This window comes from Schistosoma haematobium, chromosome 2 (genome assembly GCF_000699445.3).
Source record: "Schistosoma haematobium chromosome 2, whole genome shotgun sequence".
NCBI classification, from domain to species: Eukaryota; Metazoa; Platyhelminthes; class Trematoda; order Strigeidida; family Schistosomatidae; genus Schistosoma; species Schistosoma haematobium.
The window spans coordinates 13,820,495-13,837,909 of NC_067197.1; the positions used below are offsets into that span (position 1 = coordinate 13,820,495).

General features: G+C 31.3%; 1 protein-coding gene across 1 annotated transcript; it reads left to right on the forward strand.

The window, feature by feature from the left end:
- Nucleotides 1–2,072: 2,072 nt before the first annotated feature.
- MS3_00010757 (uncharacterized protein) lies at nt 2,073–2,942 on the forward strand (the record flags this gene model as incomplete). The annotated part of the gene is made up of 1 exon (XM_051219153.1): nt 2,073–2,942. One exon carries the CDS (start codon nt 2,073–2,075, stop codon nt 2,577–2,579), a length of 507 nt encoding a protein of 168 aa, XP_051067543.1. The 3' UTR covers nt 2,580–2,942.
- Between the last annotated feature and the right edge of the window lie 14,473 nt (nt 2,943–17,415).

Below are 17,415 nucleotides of genomic sequence, written 5' to 3' on the forward strand. Positions count from 1 at the left end.
CTCAATTTTATGGATTGGTTGAAGTTAGACATTAACACCATTGGATACCGGCTCAGTGGTCTAGCGGGTAAGCGTTTGCGCGCGAGACTGGTAGGTTATGAGTTGGAATCTCTCGAGGTGTAATCATGGATACGCACTGCTGAGGAGTCCTGTGATAGGACGAAACGGCCGTTCACTAATTTCAGGTTTTCCATGGTGGTCTAGCTTCAACTGACTCATGAATTCAACTATAAACTTATTTGTATCTAATTCTATAAAGACATTAATCATATAGAGAGAGCTGAATTGTCATGAGTTTTATAAAGTAACATATTAATATAAGAAAAGTAAATAATATCTCTTTAGTAATAACATAGTTTATATTATTATAAAGTCGAAGGAGAAAAACCAACTAAAAAGATAGATGTTGGATTTGAATATCATAGTGGGAACACAGAATAAACAATATACTTTTGAGTTTCATTACAAATGTCTATTCTACTACTCAATCAACAACTAAAAACATAGATGAATTCACATTATAAGTATTACCTTGTGAATAGTTTAGTAAGAAGTATTAAAGGAATTATCGACTAATCAAATTACTACGGCAAGAGCTCTTAATATGAATTTATAGCTGACAAAGTTTAGTCAGTATATGATTAAATGTTACGGTAAAAGATTTCATGCAATTTATACTTCATCAATTAAATTTCATAAACAACACACTCTGAAATAAAAGTACCGAAATATTTGAAAACGAGCTTCGATGAGCAAGATAATGATTGTCATATGAAAGTTTAAATAGTTATTTTACTTGTTTTGTAATTTTCAATTAGTATATAAATGGTTTATCTTATACATATCATTCATTATTTATTTATTCCTTACTGTTACAAAAACACTTGTATTAATCACTGATTTAAATAGGAGTATAAAAGATTTGTAAAGTTCATTCAATTCGAAATCTATTTACTCAGTACATTCATGTTAGATAACTAATAAAATACAAAATGAATAAAACAACTATGTCGTTCATGTATAATTCACATAAGTAATATGAACACATCACTTTGACAAGTAATTAATATAAGACCTTCAAACACTATAGCTAGGGTGTAGCGTTTTAACAAATAAGTAGTTATTCAATAGTTCACATATCCAATTTTTAATATCAAGACAAAAGAGTTATTCAATGTGATTCTTGATGTTCTATGGTTATCTACCTGAAATTTGTGCTGATGATATCGTTCAGAAGAACAATGAAAGCTCCACAACTAAACGATCCAGCTCAGAGAACAGAACTCTTTTAAAATATGGTTATCTACGTTTAGTTAGCCTATAGTTTAAACTGATATAGTTACTTAACTTCATGATATTTCCTTATCTATATTTATTTTAATAATTTTAAGAAACATACAAGTACTTAATATGATTTGTACTTTCTTATTCTTTTTCTAAAAATTAGTCCCAAAAGTGGATGGTGGCTAGCAGTTATCCAAGACCCGCATTTCATCCTGTTTGGGACTCGTCAGCTGAATGTACCTGCATTTCAGAGTTTATATTCACTCCGAGACTCGAAGCAAGTACCGTTCACTTCAAACGCCACTTATCTACTGAGTCCTGGTAGCCACCTGCTTGTGCAATGGGGTGAATTTTAAATTCACTTGATGTTGTTTTACTTGTATCTTCCCATTATTATTTAGGACTGCAATTGATCAGTCTCTTGTTGGCATATGTGCATTCGAGTCTTGGAATGAGCATCAAATCTAGGATACAAGTACATCCAGCTGACGAGTCTAAAATAGGACGAAACGCGCGTGTTGGATTCCACTGCTAGTCACTATCCATCAATGCTTACAAAAAGCTTGTGAGTTAAGACAATATCAAGGCAATACACACAGCATGCACATATGCCAATAAGAGACTGATCAATTGCAGTCCTTAAATAACAATGGGAAAATACAAGTAAAACAATATCAAATGAATTAGTCCGAAAAATTTAAAAATTTTTATTATTGGCTTATTATTAAGTTTTAATGAACCAGTGGAAAAAAACGAATTAAATCAACAACAACAACAATAGCAACAAAATGCGTAGGTGTTATTCATTAATGATAATTAAAAATATAAATATAATGTATATTGTTACATTTGATAAAGAAGATACTTTCAGTATCATTATTTATACTACTAACAATTATATACTACTGACTCATTACATCATTATGTTCACCGATATAAAATTATTATTATTCTATTTAATATTTCTATTATGTAAACCTAATATTAAATGTTATTATACGAATTTCAAAACAATTGATTGGTCTAATCCATTAACTTTATCAGAAGCTATACTAGCTGGACAAGCAGCTATTGAAGAATTGGATTCAAATTCACCATTATCATCATCATCATCATCATCATCATCATTATCAACATTATCAAGAAGAAAATTTATTCCATCAAATATTGACTATTATCCAACATGGTCTGAATCATATTTATATTTAAAACCACAAAGAAATATTGATGAAGAATTAAGACAATTAAAAGCGGAACCTCCAAGAGGATTACCTAATGTTATGAGATATGGTTAATTAGAATAAATAGAAGATTATGTAAACAATGAAATTTTTCGAAAAAAAAACAAAACGAGAAAAATACAACTATAATAATCATATAATTATTAGTAGTATAACAATAGATCAACATGTTTCTGTTGTGTAAACGTTTCAATCATATTATGATCATTATTGTTGCAAGGTAAAGAAGATAGATGAAATTTAATATTTACAAAGATTAGTTACCAAATACCTATATAATGTGTTATATACATATATATATATATTATTGAAAAAAGGTGACTAACTATCATCACTACTACTAATAATATATATTTACTACAAGAATAATTCTTATTAACTATTCGTAAATATTAAAATGTTAGATTATTTTTAAAATTACTCTTATATTTCTTTCTATTATTGGGGAATACATGTATCTATGCATGATAATATCGATAATGTACTGATATGGTTAGTTGAATTACAATGAATGCATTATGATGTAATATAATGAGTAATAAGATAGTAAAATACAACGACCTGATATTTTATGTTTGTTAACGCTAACTACAAGATGTAGGAGCATATATATATATTGACTTGGTGTTGTTTTACTTGTATCTTTCGATTGTTGTTTAGGATTGTAATTGATCCGTCTCTTGTTGGCACATAAGCATCTTGTTCGGATTGCTTCAATACATAGTTTTAAGTCACAACTTAGTAAATGGTTAATATTGTTTTATGGATAATAAGTAGTAAGTATAAAACTGAATTTATACATAAATATGTTCATTAAATTCAAAAGTTTGTTATTAGTATCTGAACTTCTTGTTTGTTTATTTATTTTTCAATGGTACGATATATTTTGTCGTGATATTAACTAAGTATATTCAATAAATAAATAGTATATTTATAATATCCCAATGTCATGTCATAACATTAATCTGTTCAGATCTGTTTTTGATTGTTCCGTTGTACTATTTCAACTTGGATTAATTTTAATTTGGTCATTTATTTTCTGAAGAAGTGACTTACACTAAGTCACGAAACGTCAGAAAATCTAATTTTTCCACTCATTGGGATATCACAAATATATTATTTATAGCAATCTACCCAATGCTCAATTTATTCGAAATTATCAAATCAAACCTTGGTAGTGATACCTACAGGTATATTCATGTCTATTTATTATGTAGATTTTTCAAACTACAAATATTAAAGTATAGTAGTGAATACCAAGTAACCTTTTTTTAATATTCTATTACACTACTAAGCTAAATTGGTTTTACTATGGTTTAAGCAGTTATGCTATTATATTTTATACAAGATATATATATATGTAAGAGGTACATAGACTATTCCATCAATTCTAGTATTTTTTCTCTCAACATGTTAATCAACAATATAGGACTTTTTTAATGAATATACTGGTATACATGTTTAGTTCAAAATAGTTTGAATATCTTGGTACAATTCAATAATGAATAAACTATAATGTTTAATTAATAAAACTATCTAATTAAAATAATATTTGTAGTGTATTATTCGCTATACTCCTATAATATTAAGTAAATACTAATTTCTAAAGTTATCCGCATCATTCCATGAACATTATTGATATTTCACAGATTGAAATCATGAGTCAATTGAAGCTAGGTAACCATGGAAAACCTGGAAGCACTGGAGTTCTAATGAGGATCCATTATCAGTGGAGTTCAACCAGGTCTGTCGTGAGATATCAGCTCACTGAAGACAATGGTATACGGTGGCGCAACTTCGTGGATTGGTTGAAGTTAGACATTAACACCGTTGAATACCGGCTCAGTGGTCTAGTTGGTTAAGCGCCTGGCGTAAGACTGGTAGGTCCTAGGTTCGAATCTCACGGGGTGCGGGATCGTGGATGGCCACAGCTGAGGAGTCCCATACCAGGACGAAACGGCCGTCCAGTGCTTCCAGGTTTTCCATGGTGGTCTAGCTTCAACCGACTCATGATTTCAATCTGTGAAATTTTTAAAATCTCCACAAAGCCCTTCTGATATTATTGATATTGTTAAAATAAAGATTACTTTATTATTATGTGCATTAGGTTTAACTATATTTACGTAATACATGTATTTAGCTACAAATACTTTAATAATATCGTTTATTAGTAAAGATTTGTTAAATATTTCATCATTATATAACAACATAATGATGGATTACAGTAAATAAACTTTTCATGGAATGCTCTTGCAAAGAAATGATTAGTTGATGAGTCTCATTGATATTATTCAGTGATTAGTTACAGAATTCTTATCTCTTTCAAATTATCCTGAAAACAAAAAAAGAACGATTCAATCAATCAATTTTTTACAACTGTTATATGAAATATCATATCTTCTAAAGAAAACAATGATTATGAAGTGGATAATAAGTACTACCATTCTGATGGAGTTTTGTTCCCTGAGCTAGATGGTTTGGTCATGGAGCTCTCATCGTTCTTCTGAACGATGAGTGGTGTACAGAACAAACTATGAAACGCATATGGAGAAATTCAAACACTTCACTTCTATCTGAAGTTTGTGCTGATGATGTCGTTCAGAGGAACAATGAAAGCTCCACGACCAAACCGTACAGCTCAGAGAACAAAACTCCATCAAAATCATCCATCTGAGCTACAAATCTTCTGTACCATCTCAAACATTACCATTCTTTTATGTATTCATCATAAACTAATGCAAAGAAACTTAGTATAACTTTTATAATGATTTAGAAAAAGTCACTTACAAAATTTCGAAGAATAAAACCAAACAAAAAAATAGCAACATTAAAATGAATAAAACTTAAGAGTAAAAAAGTTTCAAATGCAAAATAGTAGTTTTAAAAAATTCGATAATAATCAAATAAAAGTACAGAAAAAAACAGAAACATACCCATTGAGGAAATTAGAGCCAAGGAAGGATGAGAGGTTGGAAAAATCGTTTCTGCACGCAAAGTTCGGGCTTGAGTTCGTGAATTGCCAGTGCCTCAGCAGTGCATAGAATATTGGTTCGACACCCCTTCGATCCAATTCCTTTGACTCTGTAGATCACTTTAAAAGAAGAATATTTGGGAGCAGTGTGTCCGAAATTGACTAAATGCTCCTGTATAGAACTAGTGATTATCTTACTTTCTCCTTTTACAAGCCAAGCCGGATAGTGTTCTGAGATGCGTTTGGAAAGTGATCGCTTTGTTCGGCCTATATAACGAGTCCCACATGAGCACGTCAATTTATAAATACACATTGATGTGTTTCATTCAATCCTGAAGTGTTTGCGACATTCATTAATAAAAAAAGACGAAAATCTTACTAGTAACCTTCTTTACCGTTTTTTGTTGTTGTTGTTGATTTTTTACTAAAATAAACTTAAACAGCAGATAAATTTAATAGAGAAAAAAGAACCCCTCAATTCTTATAGTTACTTATGTCATTCTAATATAACTGAATAGATAAGTTTTACTAAATGAACATTTCATGCAGAGGAAATAAATAAACTGAGTGTTTTATTTATTGATATCCGAAATGTATTGAGTTTTTATACTTGAAACACTTTTTTGTAGTAATTTAATAATTAATTTCATGAATCAATTGAAATTAGAACATCATAGAAAACCTGGAAGCACTAAATGGCCGTTTCTTTGTAGTATGAGACTCTTCAGTAGTGCGCATCCACGATCTCGTCCGTGGGACTCGAATCCAGAACTTAATGGTCTCGCACGTCATAATATTCAGATTATAAATGGTATATAATGAACATTTTACAATAAATATTATCTTAACAAGTTAAAAATCCCCATCGACTATACAAATAATAACGAATATTTGAGCGAACAATAACTTTATCAACAATCTCTACAGTTATAAGTCCATAATTATTATGACAAATTACAAAGGCCAAAATAAGTCATGTATTAATGAATTTGATAATGTTATATGTTAAAAATAGTGAACGTTTTTACATCTTTTACGGCATAAACAACTTTAAAATTGTGTGATTTGTAAATTAGAAAGATCATTTAATAAAGGTCAGAATGATGTGAAGTAAGGTCAATCAAATCTCAATCAGTATAATAGTAATATAGCAAAAATGAAAATGAAAAACATCGTGTAAATAAAATGAATGGTAAAAGAATTTCTTCTTGTTAACTGAGGTAACAATGATAATAGCAATCGTTATAATAATATCGTTGTGTGGATATAATATGTAATAAGAAGGATGTTATCCAGGTAATTAAGATGAGAAGGAATCCATGTGCATTGGGAAAGATGGATGTCAGGATAGATCTAATAAAAAAATGAGAAAAAGGTGGGAGGTTTGTAATATTCAGTTTAGGCATCCGCTGATGCAGCCGTGGGCTAAAGTAAATATAGAGGCTGAATAGACATTTTGTGGACACATAAATTCGGTTCTCTGGAGTTGATCCAGATGGCTTCGGCTATGTAGAGTAGCCATAATCTAGCTCCTTGAGGTAGTGCTATGTTTGAGGACACTACGAGTTTACCTAATCAGTAAATGGGACGAGAACTCAGTGACGTAATGACCAAATCAGATAACTACTCCGATGCGTCCCAGTCTCGCTAACTACAGAGAGAAGTCCAGGTTCAAATAGGGAAATATATTCCACATGCAGCCAGAAGCACCAACAACAACAATAAACGCAACTCAGGCGTATGTATACAGAATATAAATTTCCTTGGGAAACGTTAAAAAATAGCATACTAAAAGAGACAGCGAACAAATAGCATTTAAGATCCTCCCAAGTAGGGAATATGATATGAAAGTGAAAATGAGTGTTTCGGCGTGAAAACAGGAATTCAAATTTTTAAAATAGAATTACAAAAATAAGGCATTTACCGAGTTTTGATGATCTAACATCCCCAACACGTAGATTCTTTGGAACTTGATATAAAACAGTGAAAGTTTTCTCTATTTCGATATGATGTTTACTCTCTAACAATTAAAATGTCATAATTATGAACATACAACTGTGGAACTTGATGATGAAGTTGGTGAAAACAGTTATTCACTCAAATACTTTTCATTTTTAAATATTATTTTGATAGGACATTTATGAAAATTATTTTGTTCAAGGATAGCTTACATATTAGATAACAATGAATGGTTATTGCTCTGTATGTAAATTAGAAATGATATTACGTTTCTAGAATATAGGATTTCGAGTTGTTGATCTAAACATAAAGTACATGTTACAAAACCTGGAGATTCTAGATTCGATCACTTTTAGGATTGTACATGTAAACATCTAATATGTTCCAATAATTATCATGTGAATTTTGATTTTCAATGATTATACGATCAAAGTTTATCCATGACGTAATTAGCCTTCAGGAAAATACTATGCAATCGTTACAAATTTTAATGACCAACTAACGAAAAAACTTTTTGTTACAATGTAATCCATAAGTTTTGTTATTCGAAACATGAAGTATGAAATTTATTAAATTAGCATCAATATTACGGTTAATTAGTAATGTATCACTATATACAGACTAGAGAAAATCTTAATAATGATTACTTATTAAACTTAAGTTTATTTCAATAGTTGAGATGATGAGTCACTTGAAGTTAGACCACTATGAAAAATTTTGAAGCAATAGACAGCTGTTTCGTCCTATTGTGGGACTCTTCAGAAATCTCCATAAAACCCTTCTGATTTACTTTTTAATTAAAAGAAAGAAAACTGTTAAAAGATAATTTAAAAAGTTCATTATATTATATGGAAGTTACATTACAAATGATTAAAAACTCAAGTAAATTGAACGTTCAACAAATTACATAAATGAATTACGAAATATGATTTACTAATTTCCATTTGTACTAGAATCAAAGAGTAAGCTTTTTTTAATAATGGAATTACACAAGTTTAACTTTTCATGGAGTTTGTTTGTGAAGCTTTCATTGTTCTTCTGAATGATATCAAACTTCAGTTAGAAGTCTTCATTAAAATCATCCACTTGAGCTATAAATCTTCCCTACCATCTTGTAAATTTAACTAATTATTATGTAAATGACAAATAAATCTTTATGTAAAGAAACAATTACATTAACATCTAGTCATAATCACTATCTAATAAGTAAAATTTAACTACTAATAAGTAGCCTAAATTCATAATTGTAAATTTTAAGTCGTAATCAGGTTTAAATAGTATCCACTAGTTGTGTAGGTGATGATGTTTATTTGAAGGACTTAATATTCAATTCATCATTTCAGTAAATTTTGCAACTGTAGTCATGTGCATAATTTTGGCTTTCATTATTATCATAATACCCCAATGTAATTTTCATTCTATTTCAAACTTTCCAAACAGATTCATTGTATTTACATTTGTTATGACACAACCGACAGTAATTTGTTGCTTATTGAATAGTCCACCAAAACAGTAGTATATTAACCAGTAATTTATAAAAACACAACTAATTTCAGTTTTACCTATCTCATTAAACGATGTTATTTTGGCATGAAATTTAAATTGAGTTAAAAAATAAATAAACAAATAAATAACACGCATTTCATTATTCATTAACTGGAAAATAACAAACTGTTAAAATATAAAATGTATGCCTTGCAATGTAACCCATCATAGTTTATCTACAATGTTGTTTTAATCAATCAGATGATGTATAAACACTTTGAAATGACTTTCATTTTTAATAGGAGAAAAAAATAAAAGGAACAACAACTGTACGTTTTAATTAAGTGAGCGTGAAATGTATTTGCCATAATAAAAATGTGACGTAATCGGGATAAAATTAGTCAATAGAATGTTGCCAAGATGAGAGACATATTCATTTTCTAGTTGTTCAACAGCCAATGAATCAACGCTTCTATAACTTCAATAGTTGAGATCATGAGTCCATTGAAGCTAGATCTGGAAGCACTGGATGGCCGTCTCGTCCTATTGTGGGACTCCTCAGCAGTGTGCATTTACGACCCTGCCTCGCGAGATTCGAACGCAGGATCTATTAGTCTCGCGTGCGAGCGCTTAACCACTAGACCACTGAGCTAGTCAGCATCCGATGGTGCTAATGTCTAACTTCAGCTAATCCACAAAATCGAGCGACACATCCACCGTTGTCATCAGTGAGTTACTATCTCACAACAGACCCGGTTGAACTCCACTGGTTTCTATAAATTATTGTATGGACTATTGTATAATAGGGCTAGTATGCTCAAATAATATTCTCAACCAAATCAATGTAATTCCTCATTTGGTGATTCTGCCATCAATCAAATTATACTTCCAATTGCAAAACATTTTCCTATTCTATGAATGAACAAATAACAGATCAAAATTTTATAGGATTGAAAAGCATTCATGATTTTCATTTGTAGACGTTGAATGCTGTTAGCTCATTATAAGTTAATGAATAATTAAATATTCATTCTGTTTAGTCTATAAGACAAGATAAACGTAAAAATTATTATTGTAAAGATATTAAAACTTTATTTTATTGTAGCAATAACCACATACTAAATACTTAATCAGTATTCACAAGCAATGCTACAAATGCGAAATATTTAATACAGATGATATTAGCATTATGATACCACTGTATATGATGAAGCCACAGATGCGTCTTTATTATTTAGTATGTAACTCCTCAAAACTGCACATCTTGATTATGGACGACATTGTACCAAGTATGTAATAAGACAATGTACGTCATTGTACAATTCATTTTGTACATTTATCTATCCGGTTATTAGTCTACGACTGTTTAGTGGAGACTGTAGAATGGTTTAAATAGCGAAATGATTTTGGCTAGACTATCACTAAAAACCAGAAAAAGCTGGATAACAGTTTCCTAACAGAATGGGACTCTTCACCAAAACTCATCCACGACCACAGAACAAGGGATTGGACCTATGACCTTGAGCCTCCCGTTTGAATGATTAATCTTTAGACCACGGTAGTGCACATGAGTCACTTCAATCAACTCGAAAACTCGCGCGATAATCTTTCATTGCTTTAGTTCAGTTATTTTACAGCCAGAATCTTTAAATATTCTTTGAAGTAATAAAGAATAAGAAAATTAAAATGATAGAGGACGGAGATGAGATTTTTGACTCAGAATATGGTAGGTCTATACTGATACATGATATTGATTGTTCCTTTCACAAAAATTGAAAATTTCCACTAATTTGCTATTTAGGTTGAATAAAGAACACTAACTAATAATCAGATATTATCACTGATTGGATTACATGCTGCAAGTAATACAATCACATTTCTAAACAAGAATATAAAAGCCCATATCATGTTTAGACTAAAATATTTATAGACGTATGTCATGACGATAATAATAATCAGCTGGTATAATATTAAATCTAATTAGGTAGAAAGAAATTGTTTATGGATGTCCTAATGTTAGGATAGTCGGAAAATATACCAATAATTATTGTGTTAAGTCTATGGTGGCCTTGGACCTTAAATGTACATTTCTTATTGGTCGATGTTTATTTCACTTGTTAAATATTGTACAAATGTTGTTTCCTATCTTATGGTACGATGTGGTTTGTTTGCTTGGTATATAAATAGAGTATGTTTGAAATACAATGATTCATAACTCAGAGGCTGTGACTTGTGTTCTTGACTCAACTGGCTGGGACAGACAGCGAAGCAGGGCCAATCAGGGCACTAGGTCGTCCTTACGTGTTCTCCGTGTCACTGTCACAGAAGCGATCGATAAATACGCTGCGTATCAAACCCTGCAGTCACACCCGTTACAACACCTAATAAATCAATACGATTCTAGTTATCATTTTTACAAATTTTTATGAACAATGACTGTAATTTGAAATGACACAATGAGAACTAATGTAAAAAATGTCAATTTACGTCTGAAACTGGTTTTCATTGAAAAACTGAAAACTCTGATTACTAGTGAAATTTGTCAAAATTTTCACAATTTCATAGCCTTTCACGAAGCAGATTACAGTAATATAAAGAAATCAGTCGAAAAGTTCTGATTGTCAAACTAAAAATATCAACCTCTCTTGATAATACTATGATACAATAACCACTAATTGATAAATGCTGGCTATATGTATGTATTCTGGTGGTTGACTGGACTATAAAGACTTCCCCATCTGAATGGAAGGACGGAATACAATGGATAGCTTGCATGCAACTATGCGACTTGAACTCTGCAGATCACGTATTTTAAAAAATTTAATTAAAACGGATCTAATCTGATAATTTATTAACAGCGGTACGTGTGTTTGTTGATAAGTTTTGGATATGAAATCCATTTTAATTAGATCTTTGACTATAAACAATATTCAGAGTTTGATAACGGTGGTCATACATGCCAGAAAAGACTGATTGAATACGGATCTAAATATGATCAATGACAAAACAATCAATTTTAACAATTTTTGTAAACATATATTGTTTTACGTACAAGCTTCATTCAAAAATGAAAAGTTATCCCGAAAATTTGTTGTCAATTTTTGTTGAAAAGTATTGTCTTGTAAATTTTTCTTAAACAATCTACATCTCTTTGACCATTTTGTGACAACACTGTTGAAATTCATACTATACCTACGTATTTACACCTGTTACCCCTCATGTAGGAGCGCAGGTCGCTCACCAGCATTCTCCATCCAACTTTGTCCTGGAAAATCCTTTCCAGCTGCCTTTCATCCTTTTCATATCTGCTTCCGATTCCCGACACAGTGTATTCTTTGACCTTCCTCTTTTTCGTTTCCCTTTAAGATCCTAAATTAGGACTTGCCTCATGATGCAGTTTGGTGATTTCCTCAATGTACATCCTATACACTTCCATCGTCTTTTCTTAATTTCTTCATCAGATGGAATCTGGTTTGTTCTCTCCCACAGTAGGCTAGTGCTGATAGTATCCAACTAACGGACACTGAGTATCTTAAGTGAACAGTTGTTTAGAAGTGCTTGTACATTTTTGATTATGGTTGTGATAGTTCTCCAAGTTTCAGCTCCATACAGTCGAACTGTGTTGACGTTCGTATTGAAGATTCTGACTTTGATATTGGTTGAAAGTTGTTTTGAGTTCCATATATTCTTAAACTGTAGGAATGCTTTCCTTCCTTTGCCAGTCCTCGCCTTTACGTCTGTATCAGATCCTCATTGTTCATCGATGATGTTGCTGTTCATACACGTGAATGTTTCCACTTCATTCAGAACTTGTCCATCACGTGTGATTGGGTTGGTGTTCTACGTATTGTATTTGAGGATCTTGTTTTTTCGCTTTTGTATTATAGTGCCCCAAGATCTGAGTCCGTATAGATCGTATGTTGATTGTCATTGAAAGATACATTCCTCCAAATTCTCGTATGAAATCATTGGATTAACTCGCGTTAGTGAATAACAGAATCAAGTAAGTCAAATGCGAGAATGGATTTCGAATACGTGTATTTCATACAGTCGTTGATTCCGATAAACGATCGAAGAAACCAAGCAAAGTGAAGAGAGCGAAGCGAAATGACGCACGATGGAGAAGGCGAGTGAGCCAACTCAATTTATAGTCAAACAAAAATAAGTTACAGACATGTGATGAGTAAGATAGTAAATGCACACACATACGCTTACATAAAACAGTCATGGTTGACAAGAAAGTAACTAACACGATCAAAATGTGACTCAAAAGGAATGAATAAATTGGCCTGTCCGGAAGTTAGAATAATTTGTTTGGGCTTAACATAGAAGCCGACACTACAGTATGTTGAGGCCAACTGATGTAGAGGCTGCTGCTACACTGTTTGTCTCAACCTGCATTTGTTGGTTTTAGGGATAGAAGGACTAGGTGATCTGCGGAGTTCAAGTCGCATAGTTGCATGTAAGCTATCCATTTTATTCCGTCCTTCCATTCAGATGGGGAAGTCTTTATAGTCCAGTCAACCACCAGAAGAAAGTTAACACATTTATAATACATTTAAAGAAGATACTTCTAAGTATAAATTCATTTTACAATGTAAAATTCAATGAATTTTGGATATTTTATTGAAGGAGTTGATAATTCTATTTATAAAGAACTCAAATCAAAACGACCACAATTACCTTATTATTATGACTTATTTAAAATACATTGATCAAATATATTGAACACCCAGTATTAATTATAATCAAGTAAGCTTACCACAAACTCACCTATTGATCGAGAGTGTTTCTAAGTAGTCAGTAAGAAACTGGCGTGCTGAATCTGAAGGATAGTTTCGAGTGTGCAAAAAAACCCAATAAATTAAAATTCCCCCATCAGTTTATGGTATTATTCAACGTTTGATCACTGTCCACAAAGTTTCTTTAAGGAGAAACGTATAGAATTATATGTCAGTATCCTGAACACCTTACTTCACCAATCACTGAATTCAAATAGCTCCTGTTAACGTGTACCAAAATGTACTATTTCAGTTCAACAATGCGTTTTCTAGCCAAATTGGTGATGCCACCATGGTTAATCCTTCGGGCTCATTTCTGGCTGATGTGCGTATGGCGAATCTGAAACAAAAAAGCTAGAACGCACGAATGATGAAACTATACTTAACTGCTGACATCCTTAAGGTATATTTCTTGTTTGTAAAAATCTGAAGTATTCTACACAACTACTTGGTCTTTTCAACAAAGCGCATGAATAAAAAGAGTCTACTATGTAGCAAAAAGATAGAAAAGAACTCCATTTCATTGGTCCTGAAACTCATATGGAAGCTAACAGAGATATATCTATCAAGTTTATATGAACTCTAGCATTCTCCGTCCAATAAGCCATAAAAAGACCGTTCTCATAAACTGTATACTATCAAAAGGTTGTAAGATGAACTAACAATCATTAAAAATTGTTCATGATAAAGTGCGTATCTACAGAAATTCATCGAGAATATTCTAAAGCTTAAAAACTTATTGAAAAAGGATACAGCTGAAAATGAAACTTGTTTCTTATGTTGTCCGTTCTCAGGAAATGTCATAAATGAAACTACTAATCACGAATGAAAAGCTGCAATGAAGAGTGCTTATCTAGTAACAAGGGTAATCACTTTATATAAAGAAAATCACTCCATAAAACAAATAGTAAACACCTACTTTTTTCTCAGTATCATCAACTACACTTATCAGTTTACATGTACGCACTAAAACACATATATTGGAGGAATCCAAATAGTATACATTCACATTTCCAAGCATAATTCAAAGGATTTAAGACTAAAAGATATAAGAGCTCTAGACAGTGCAATAACTCGGCACTTAGTTTACAGCAGGCATATTGTTGGAACTTGACAATTCTTCAAAACAATCAGCAGACAAAATAACTCAGCTTCTCTTCATTTGATCAAAGTAATAACAATGAAAAACCTTAAATGATAATTATGTATACAGAAAGAGACAATTATCAATTTATCATTACCTTGGTAAACTCACATTTCTGATCTATTATTTTACTGCTTTCATTTTGTTATGTAATATTCTTCAAGTCATAATTATCACATAGTTAATCTTATCAGTTTGCGAACTCCATGAAATTCGTCAATAGATTCAATTATCAGAAATTTTTTATTGTTTTTAATTTGAAAAGATTCGGTAAGTTTTTTTTTTACTTAGGATTAAATAACTGAGAACCAACAAACGTTTAAATTTCTATATTAGCCTGTAAAGATCTTTGAAATGTTGTTGAACAATGAGTGTGGTCTACTGTAAAATAAAACACGCTTATAAAATCAATAGACTATACTAAATGATGAAATGAGTATTTTTGAGATAGATTTAAATGAGATATTCGCTTTCAGGGAGTTGCTATTTCGATATATGATATTTTTAAGTTCTTTTTACCAATTTCAATTTGTCATGAAGTATTAACATAGCAAACGATAAGAGTCGAGTTTTAAATCTTACTAACTTCTAAACATTGAACAACTTGAATCGACGCACATATAGAGTGCTGGTGGGCGGCCTATGCTTCTCTACGAGGAGTAACAGGCGTAAGTAAGTAAGTAACTTCTAAACACTATTCATAAATTTTAATCAAAGATGGATAATGGCTAGCAGTGGAATCCATGACGCGCGTTTCATCCTATTTGGGACTCGTCAGCTGGATGTACCTGCATCTCACAGTTGATGTTCACCCCGGGACTCGAACCCAGTACCGTTCGCTCCAAACGCCATCGCGTTATCCACTCAACAATCTCTACAAATCCCCTTATTTCTATTATGGTTAATTGTCTAAGTTGATATGTAAAACATTTAGTACAACTTCTAAACAAAACCAAGAGAGGGAAAGTTAATGCTTGAAATGAAACACAATGTTTTTCGTTTAAAAAATCTTACTATCATCTTATGTACTTGTTATGAGAAACGACTACATAATAATTTTGTATTCAAATCTATGTACAATTCTAAATTATTTCAATAAACTTTATGAAATTCTCACTAGAGAAACTATAAAGTGGATGTTGTTGAATGTTATTGAAGCGTACATTACTGGGTTCCAGCCTCTAAATGAATATCGACTCTGGAATGAAGGTATATCCAGCTGACCAGTCCCGAATAGGATAAAACATGAGTTCTGGATTTCACTGCTAGCTAACGTCCATTACCGTTTATAATATTATGAATGTTATTCTAATTATTGATTGACCATCCGATTACAGAAGAAAATCTTATCATTATTGACTGATCTTTAATCATTAGTTTTACTTCGAATTTGTATAAGATTTTATGTTGGTCGGTAAGGCTATGTAGTTATAAAGATCATATTTTTTAAAACTTTAGTGCTGATTAAATCTTAATCTATTAAATTGCAATACGATCAATAATAAAAGTGACTCAAAATCACGCTCAGTAAGTTTGAATGTTGTTTAGTTGAAGTCAAACAATAGAAAACCATGAATCGAGGTTTTATGGTAGTCGATACTCCTTTTAAGGGTACTTATTTTCTTTGTATTGAGAGACCATGATTTTTAACGTTTTTAAATCCATACATGCTTTAGTCAACTAGTCAACTAACTTGAATACTTATTCAATAGAGTTTAAGAGAAGACAAACCGTTAAACATTTTCTAATAAGTCCGATCCTTTTTAATGCTTATTTTTCACTATAGTAAACTACGTTCTCTCAGTATTCATATACATCACATGCTCAGTAAATGTTCCTGAGGTTAACCGAGCATGATTTTATATCTCATCTTACTTTTTATACTCATTCAATAGATAAATGAAGCGTGTCAACTAATATTATTAACAACTTTATCACTCTAAGTAGCTTTCTATAAGATAATTCTGCTTTTCTTCGCACAATCGGACTGCGTTACACTTTTATACTGATTAGACAGTCATATTTCTCATTGGATTGATCGTAAGTTGGAGACGTTGTAGATTGTTGTATTCAAATAAGTTGGACGTATTTTTGTCAGTTTACAAAGTTTTGTGACCACAATTTAGTCTAATTAATTTATTTAAGCAAGATTTATGTCCAAACAAATGATCCATTAAATTAGGTAGTATTTAACAATCTTTAATTAACAATCCTGAATTCACGCGCTATAAATTTAAACGATACATTTTGACCTGAACCTGGTCGTTTTTAGGGTAATTTATTTGAATATATAATTGTATAACCTGAAGAGAATTTATCGAAAGAATATCCTTCGTTCTTATATTAGTCTTATAATATGATGGGGATTTTTAAACAAGACTAAATAATATGGCTACAAGTGTCGGGTAACGACATAAGTGTAGATATGTTGTATAAGTGGTTTAATATCAGTAAAAAGGGATTTATGTTTTTCTTCAACAAAAAGATACAGTTTATGCAACAAGTTTTACGGATGACAATTAAAATCTTTCCAGTATTTAGAAAGTAGTA